The 10,104-nt window shown below is 36.1% G+C and overlaps 1 protein-coding gene across 1 annotated transcript; it reads left to right on the forward strand.

Annotated features, from left to right (window-relative positions):
• The first annotated feature begins 1,050 nt into the window (after positions 1–1,050).
• Positions 1,051–8,420, forward strand: LOC135036564 (serine-rich adhesin for platelets-like). Its single transcript, XM_063954460.1, has 6 exons — positions 1,051–1,504; positions 2,219–2,296; positions 3,748–4,212; positions 4,315–4,503; positions 4,648–6,512; positions 7,795–8,420. The coding sequence occupies exons 1-5, from the start codon at positions 1,051–1,053 to the stop codon at positions 6,501–6,503; spliced, it is 3,042 nt and encodes a 1,013-aa protein (XP_063810530.1). The 3' UTR covers positions 6,504–6,512; positions 7,795–8,420.
• Positions 8,421–10,104: the final 1,684 nt, after the last annotated feature.

Raw genomic sequence — 10,104 nt, forward strand, 5'->3', positions numbered from 1 at the left:
TCGTCTTAAGGGTAAGTATACATTAATTGCTACTTATCACAGCTATACATCGCATCAAAGCAATGCGATGTGTAGTGATAAGTATCAATTATGTTTTCGTTTTCTGTATGAATAGACCCTTTAGTGACCATATTTGTCCACTCACACTTTTCACATCGCAGCTGAACACACCCATGGCCATCCCACTTAAAACACTGTTACTTGAGAAATAGTTATGCTGCTGATATTGATTTGGTATTGCCATGAGCGGTTATTTGTGCATTCAAGCAGTGCATACGCCCAGTGCGCTGCGTCCTGTGTCCGCAGTCACCGCCGCCTGCCCGCTCCCCGTCTGCAGCAGACGCCGTGGACTGTGTGGGCGTCCGCTGTAGCCGTCTCCAGTGACAGATACTAGAGGTCATTACTGACCTCTAGTGTCTGTACGTCGCTGCTATGGCAGAGATCTCATGACGTCTCTCCCATAGTGATCTATTCATGAAGCATTGAAAAGTGTGTTAAAGTGAGCCAGTGGAGAAGTTGTCCATGGCAACCAATCCGCTGATATGTATAATGTATAATGTAAAATATTTCATAAAAGAAAAAAAATATGAAAAAAAAAAATCTCAAACACGTTGTGATTCACAATGAAGGCAGGAAAGTGATCGTACCCTTATATTTGGTGTGAGCCGCAGGTGTTGAGAAAGCAGTAGGCTCCAGAGTTTAGAATCACAAATGTTACCCAAAGCATGCAGAGATTGTCCGTCTTGATTATGGAATAAGGCACAGCATGGCAAACCAACGCGTTTCTGGACTATGCTGTCCCTTTTTCAAGGTCTATATCAGGTTTGAATAATTTTAACATTGATGGGGAGAAACAGATGGTTTACTACCATCGATGGATGTTTCAAGGCTAGTGAATTATTTGGCATCTAAGTATCAGTGCATGGCTCCAGATAAATTGAAAACATAATTCTTAATTAATAAATGATTAATAGAAAAAAATTATAGAACATATATATAGAATTATTTAGTAAATCTTTGTCTTTATTTAGATTGTCTTAGTTTTAAAAAATGGCAGAGTGTGGTAGCAGAAAACGAACCTCACTTACTCAAGATGAAGCTGAAACATCTCACAGTCAGAAGAGTCACAGTGATGCTTCTCATGATGAATATGAATCTCCTGATGAAGGAAGCATCCACAGGGCCCCAAAGTTCACAGATGATGAAACAGACACCCTCATTGACCAAGTTATTCATCATACATGTCAGCTATTTGGTCCCGAAGCTTTTAATGTACACCAGAAATTTAAAAATAATACTTGGGAAGAAATAGCAAAATCTGTGTCTACAGCTCGAGATATACATCGAACTCCTGAAAGCTGCAAAAAGAGACTACGTGACTGTAAGAGGAAGACAAATCATAAAATAAAGTGTAGAAGAAAACTCCAAAAGGTTTGGGAGAAAAAACTAGAAGAGCACTTTAGAATGGTACAAGATGACGAGAGGCCACCCACTGGTTCCCAGGGTAACTATTTTACAAACTATAAATATGTATATAACTATATCTAGATAGATAGATAGATAGATAGATAGATAGATAGATAGATATATTAGCGTATTGTCCATGAAAAATATCAATCCACCAGATGTGTGTGTGTCTATATCTATATACACACAAACATAGGTGGAGTATGCCATAGCCCAATATCAATCAATAAAATAAAAAATGTTTACACATATATTTTAATGGGAGAGTAAGATAGTGAAAAATTTGTTTTATGATGGCAAATGTGAAAATAATTATTTTAATACACAACATTATAAAGAAAATTACATAAATTGACCTTCAGGCTGTTTGTATAATGTGTATATGAAACAAATTAATTGTGTAAATATACACACACTTTGTTTAATGCACAAAGTATGTTAAAAAATTGTATAAAATGACCTTACGGGTTTGTGTATAATGTGTATATTAAACATAAATGCACTCTGTGCTTCAATTTGGACACCATCGCCATGCGATCTCATTATGATATGCAGTTAGTACAAATACTTTCAAATTGTATATCCAAATTAGTACCTGAACCCATCATTTAGGATAAGGTTTACTCAATGTGTGTGTGTGTGTGTGTGTGTGTGTGTGTGTGTGTGTGTGTGTGTGTGTGTGTGTGTGTGTGTGATATTAAAATGTTTAGTAACTGTAATATTTTTATTTTATTTTTTATATTTGCTAAAGAACTTAAGGTTGCTCAAGAAAAAAATCAAAAGAAAACACATAAGAAAAAGCAGAAGAATTTGGAAGAGCAACAGTCTGGTAAAAAATTTAAAACAAAAGTAAAAACGTTACAACTAAACAGTAAATAATGTTTGCAATATTGTATGATGTTATATCGTGAGTTATATAATAAATAGTTTATGTAAGATATTTCAAAATATAGTGCATATGAAAACATATACTGTTAATTTCTTTGTTCTATTGAGCCAAAATAAATACTTTGGTCATAATTAAAAATCAATGTAATTTTTTTTTTTAAATACATATATAATTATTAGCTGAAAAAAATAGTTAATTGCTAAGTAAATGCTAGTATAATCAAAATAAATTAATTAAATTAAAATCTCTTACTTATGTCTCTCGTTTTATCAACGAGATATACCAAAAGTTAACTGATTACTTTGTAATTGATTATCAATAATTACACTTATAAAGGACATTCTACGAACGCTGCTGCCGCCAATGGGTAAAATTGCAGGCGCAAAGGAGAATTATGCCATTCTTTGTCAGCCCAATCCTGCTGCTGATGCTACTCTTCTAAATGCTGTAAATGTGTGGACTACAGGCAACCCTCACTATGTTATATATGTAAGATATCCGAACTTAATTTTTTCATGTAGGAGGTCATTAGGTAGATAAACATTGATTGGGCTACTAAAAGTCAACATTTATTATGTAGACATGGTCATTAGATTGACATGAGAAATAAGTAGACCTGAGTCCAACCTTCTTAATTTAATTAGTTATTTTTCTTCCTATTTAAGGATCAACTTGGACAACAATTGGGAATGGGAACCTGCAAATAATACAGCGGTAGCTGAGCTAGGCACCTTACACAACACATCACTTAACGAGGAATGTGAGAACAAAAACAGAATTAAAAACCCATGTTGAAATTTTTTACTATATAACTAAGTACCGACAACCCTTCTCCATACACTTATGTCTTGTCACTATTCATCCACGCAAGGCCGACCAGTAATGATTTTTAACTGTCACCCCCTTACCGGCCACACAGATAAGTGTTAGAGCTTTGTATTAGACTCACCTTTTTTTTTTACAGATTTTTAGTCAAATATTTCCACAGTGTGTTGTAAATTGCTACCTACTTTCCTGAGTTAGCGTTGAACCTAAAAACATACACACATGCTATCTAGCATCTTATTCTAATTTTATAAACATGCCCTCCTACTGTAAAATAATATTGTGCTAGCTATAATGTTTTACCCTATGTTGTAGAAATAAATCAAAAATTGGATTAGAAGCTATATTATTGAGCCAAAAAGGCTTTTTTTCTGTTGTAATAAAATAATAATAATAAATATAATAAAATATTATATGTATTAAAAAATATTAGTAAAAAAATATAAGTAAATACATTTTTGAGGTATGCTTTACACAGTTTTATAATGCTAGAAATATTGTAATGTCTATCAAATATTATGTATTTATATGTATGCAATGTTAAATATACCTATTATTTATTTCAGGTTCCTTTACAACAATTTCAAGGAAAGTTTCTTTTTCTGAAACAAAAACAGTTATGACAGACAATTTTCCTCCAACTGCGGATGAACCATCAGTGATGCCACATATTTTAACATTGGACAATCCTTCCATGGTGGACGAACCATCAATGCTGCATCATGATGCAACAGCGGACCATGCTACCATGTTGGACCAACCATCAATGCTGCAACATACTTCGACAGTGGATGATACTTCCTTTGTGGCCGAACCATCAATGCTGAAACATTCGGCAAGAGTGGATGATCATTCCACGGCGGACCAAACATCAATGATGCAAGAATATTCTTCTGTGGTTCAAAGTTCCACTACGGTAGAGACTTCCACGGTAAATGAAACATCCATGAGGCAAGAACAATCAACAATGGATGATCCTTTCATGGAGGAAGAAAATTCAACCATGCTAAACCCTTTAATGTTAGATAAAGGTATTTATTTTGATCAATATAATTAAAATGTACTATCATTGATATTCAATATGGTTAAAAACTATGTTTAAGATTAATGGTATTTATCTATTATGTTTTAAGCCATAGAAAGCAACATGGTGACTGCCACACAGACACAGGATAACATTAATGAGGAGCCTGTATTGCACAGCCAGAAAAGTAATATTGATACAGAAGATACCAACCAGGTGGAATTGAATGCAGAGACTGCACATTCTAGTGTAATTGACCATGGTCTTCAAGACCAATTCCTGGACTCTACAAATCAAGGTAAATTTTTTTAATGTATAAAACATAGATTTTAATGAGATCCACTATCATTAATAGATACTGGTTTTTTTATAACTTGATTTTTTGGTTCTTCTAACTATACTTAATAAATTGTCTGTAAATTGATGTATTAACTGTACCTAGAACTTTTTATACACACAGAATGTGACGTTAGCAGATCACAAACCATTAGCCAACAGGATTCTTTAAAGGAAACCATGCAGCTAATTGAGAGGAATAGAAATGAAGAAATGAAAAAAATTGAACATCAAATAAATCAGCTGAATAATAATATACAGATTCTCAACACAACACAAAGACAACAGAATCAAGCACTTGTCACTCTTGCAAATTTTTACGATCATCTTGTTTCATCACAGAATGTGGCAGCAATCAACTACCAACAGATGCAGCACAGTATAAATCAAATGCTAGCATGGCAGTATGAGACTATTACCATCACACGCATGATTTCCACTTTCATGCAACTGTTGACAGAAGAAAGACAAAGAATGTCCAGATCAGATAATCCTTCTTGTATATCCAATGCTACAGCAGGAACCTTTGTATCCAGCTGTACACGTGGAGACTATGTAACAAGCTCTACACACAGAGAGTATGCAACGAGCGCTGCACCTGGAACCTATCTATACACCACTTTACCAGGAGAATCTGTATCCACCCCTGCAGCAGGAACAGATGTATCCACCACTTTACCAGGACCCTATGTATCCACCACTGCAACAGTAACCTATGTATCCACCACTTTACCAGTATACTCTGTATCCACTGCTGCAGCAAGTACCAATGTTTCCACCACTTTAACAGGACCATATGCATCCTACACTTTACCAGGACCCTATGTATCCACCACTGCAGCAGGACCCTATCTATCCACTACTTTAACAGGACCCTATGTATCCTCGACATTATCAGAACCCTATGTATCCATCCCTGCACCAAGACCCTATGTATCCACTACTTTAACAGGACCCTATGTATCCTCGACATTATCAGGACCCTATGTATCCATACGTGAAACAGGACCCTGTGTATCCTCCACTTTTGCAGGACCCTATGCATCCATCCCTGCACCAAGACCCTATGTATCCACCACTGCAACAGAACCCTATGTATGCACGACTGTAACAGGACACTATGTATCCTCAACTTTAGCAGAACCCTATGTATCCATCCCTGCATCAAGACCCTATGTATCCACTACTTTTACAGGACCCTATGTATCCTCCACTTCAGCAGGACCCTATGTATCCACCACTGCAACAGAACCCTCTGTATCCACGACTATAACAGGACACTATGTATCCTCAATTTTAGCAGAACCCTATGTATCCATCCCTGCATCAAGACCCTATGTATCCACTACTTTTACAGGACCCTATGTATCCTCCACTTCAGCAGGACCCTATGTATCCACCACTGCAACAGAACCCTCTGTATCCACGACTGTAACAGGACACTATGTATCCTCAATTTTAGCAGAACCCTATGTATCCATCCCTGCATCAAGACCCTATGTATCCACTACTTTTACAGGACCCTATGTATCCTCCACTTTATCAGGACCCTATGTATACAACAACTTACATGGAGACTATGTATCCACTGCTTATAGAGGCCTCAATGTATCCACCACTGCACCAGGGCCCTATTTATTGAAGCCAAAACCAGGACACTCAGAATCCACTACTGGACAAATTGCCTCAGAATCCACCGCTGACTCAGGACCCTCAGAATCCACCGCTGCAACAGGAAAGTATAAATCCACCGCTGCACCTGTACCCTCTGAATACAGCCCTGAAAACACAAATTTGAGAAGCATAGCTGTAGCATCAGAAGTGCATTCAAGATTGCAATTGGCTTATCGACCTAGCTCAAGCTATGATGAGAATATGGATCTTCGAGTCAGATTAGAGCGTGCAAATATTCAAATTCAACATTGGAAGAGACAGGAAGCTAACGATGAGGATGAAGCTTAAATATTAAAGGTAATTAATAAATGTATATAGATTGCATTATCAGATAACTAAATATGGTGAGACATATGTGCTATGCTTTTTTTGAAAAACGTAACATAAAAAATGTGTTTCCTCAAGATAACAAATGTGCCCTACTCAACGATCATCATCCTGCACTTAAAAAATCCTACATATAACACTAACATTTATTATTTTTAATTAGTTTTAGCCATAGGCTTCTTATTCAAATTGTGAGTTTGAATCACCAAACTCAATAGGAAACTAAGTTAATCCTACATTGATTTTCTATTGTAATTTTGTGTATGGTTTGTAAATTTTTCAAAAAAAAAACATCATTTGATTTACTTTGGATACAGTCTTAGCAGAGTGTTATAGGCTACAAGTTTAGACATCACAAGAGTGGAGTATAAGCAAAATGCTGGCATGTAGCATACAAATATCTTTGTTTTATGTAGAGGACCAGAGCTCTGGAAACACACATGTAGACAAAGTTGCCTGAAATATAAAAGGAAAACAAATAAAAAAAGAGTAAAGACATAAGGAAGAAGAGTGTTAAACAGGATATAATAAACTTTTAAATATATGTAGATATTTTCAAGTTATTTGGACAGAAATCTGTCCCTGAAGAAGGGGATTTTTAACAAAACATGTAGGCAATAAAGGGACACTTTTTGCATCATTGAATACGGCAGTGTGAGTGCAGCCGATTACCTTTCATCTACATAGTCATCTTATGCCAAGCTGACGAGGAGGTCACTGCAGCATATTGTATTTATTGTTTGGAGCACAGTACAAACTGACACTATATATATATATATATATATATATATATATATATATATATATATACATACATCAAACATCGGCACCGCAGACTAATAAATTAAACTCAGACATACGGCATTGCTTTGTCCAAGAAATGCATTCTTTCAGAATGTATTTTATTAGTCAGTAGTGCTTCCATTGAATGGTGATTTTTGCAATATTTTGGGGTTGTTTGGACATGATAATTTTGTCTGTGCCGTGAAACATAATTTATGATGGAACCCATTACTATAGTGCTTGTATATCTTTAACTTAACCATTGCTAATACAAATGATGGAAAAATCTTCGGTGCACTACTGATCTAGAGTCACAATGAGAAATATATATTGTAATATTTTATTATAATTAGGGTTGTTACCTTTAAACCTTGCATTTCTTTTAAAATGAAGACTACAGTTAAAGATAAGGTGGACAAAAGTATGGAAATTAACTTTCAAGAACTTACCTGTTTTACTTCATTTTTAGATATGTCACAAACGGTCTTGCGAGCCAGGGTGAAGGAACTGAAGACAGAGGGATACAGAGTCATCCATGTGTCCTGTTTGAAAAGACAAATCGATAATAGGAATATACTTTCTGAGATACTTCAAGTCGTGCATTCCTGAAAATGTTCTAAATTTATTTTGTTTTGTTTTGGTTTGTTCATGTTGGTGGGGTTCACATACTAATATGTTCAAGATAAAAATAGAGAAAATATATGTACAGACACATATTCCATATTACAGTGATTGTTCATGCATATATATATAATTTATATTCTAATAATATCCCAAAAAAATTATTGCAAGTTTTGTATTGTTAATAATTTGCATTTGCTTAACAATGCATTTATATATTCAAAAAATATATACAAAAGATTTGCGCTCTAAAATACACACACTATATGTAGTTGGATTCAGGCGGCTGCTCACCAGTTGTGGGCGGGCTGCCCCAACAATGGATCAAAGTGAGTGTGAAAAAAGAAAGAGTGGGAGCGCAGAATGAATCCAATATATTGTTTTATTTAAAATATTAATATGTCATCCACATAAAAATGCAGTACATGAACTAGCCTCAGAAAAAACAATTGATATTATATAAATGTAAACGAGACTGCCATATCTCCTGAACAAATATGAATAAAAAACCTTTAATAAACCCTAGTTAGGGCTGCATTAATGCTTCATGAAAATCAGCCGTGCGTCCACGAGCTGAAATGATTGTAAAAAGGAGACTGCTAAAAAGTGCCTCTGTTATAAGTCACTGTCCTCCTTATACACAATAGAATCTCATTGGTAGAGAGTGTCCCAGTACTGGACTTGCGGACAACCGTGCTGTAGTATTCTGTGGCAAATGGATAGTGATGGTCAAATTCTATTTGTGGTATATCACCTGATGTAGAAGCCTCTCCGTCAAAGGCGCTGTACTGAGCCGGGTTTGCTGGGGCTCTGTGCAGTGAACGTACAGCTGGTCTCGTCACCGGTGTACCATCCAGATGAACACGGTAGTTTAATTCTGCTGAAGGATGCTGTACCAGTCTGGATATGCAACAGTGTAAAAATACTGGAGCAGCAGATTCTCCGTCCGCTGGTGTAAAAATCCGTATTAATTGCGGCTACGGTCCACTCGATGCATGCGGCTCACAGGGTGTCAGGAGAATATAGCAGTCCAAATGAGGTCCTTCAAAGGAGTACCTTTGAAATGAAATAAAATTCATTTCCTTCTGATGAAACGGCCAGCGTTGTGGGACGAGAAACGCGTTAAGGTACTCCTTTGAAGTACCTCATTTGGACTGCTATATTCTCTTAACACCCTGTGACCCGCATGCATCCAGTGGACCGTAGCCGCAATTAATACAGATTTTTCCACCAGCGGACGGAGAATCTGCTGCTCCAGTATTTTTACACTGTTGCATATCCAGACTGGTACAGCATCCTTCAGCAGAATTAAACTACCGTGTTCATCTGGATGGTACACCGGTGACGAGACCAGCTGTACGTTCACTGCACAGAGCCCCAGCAAACCCGGCTCAGTACAGCGCCTTTGACGGAGAGGCTTCTACATCAGGTGATATACCACAAATAGAATTTGACCATCACTATCCATTTGCCACATAATACTACAGCACGGTTGTCCGCAAGTCCAGTACTGGGACACTCTCTACCAATGAGATTCTATTGTGTATAAGGAGGACAGTGACTTATAACAGAGGCACTTTTTAGCAGTCTCCTTTTTACAATCATTTCAGCTCGTGGACGCACGGCTGATTTTCATGAAGCATTAATGCAGCCCTAACTAGGGTTTATTAAAGGATTTTTATTCATATTTGTTCAGGAGATATGGCAGTCTCGTTTACATTTATATAATATCAATTGTTTTTTCTTAGGCTAGTTCATGTACTGCATTTTTATGTGGATGACATATTAATATTTTAAATAAAATAATATATTGGATTCATTCTGCGCTCCCACTATTTATATATTCTAATTGTATTTGCAATAATATTTGAATAGATTACCAATCGGAACATATTTGTGTGTTTAATGTACACATTACACAAATTTGCTTCCAAACTCGCAAAATAGTAAATTTTTAATATTGATATATAAAAAATTGGAATTGGAAATTAAAATTATGAAGGTAAGGATGGGATCAGATTAGCAAATATATATGGTTCTTTGATGGCGTAAACCATCTAGCCAATTGACGCTATCATCATTTCCCATGTTTCCCTCAAAGACATACACGCGTATGTATTTCCCACATATTGCGTCATTTAAGTTTTAGGGTGCTGTA

The sequence above is a fragment of the Pseudophryne corroboree genome, unplaced genomic scaffold (assembly GCF_028390025.1).
Source record: "Pseudophryne corroboree isolate aPseCor3 unplaced genomic scaffold, aPseCor3.hap2 scaffold_650, whole genome shotgun sequence".
NCBI lineage: Eukaryota > Metazoa > Chordata > Amphibia > Anura > Myobatrachidae > Pseudophryne > Pseudophryne corroboree.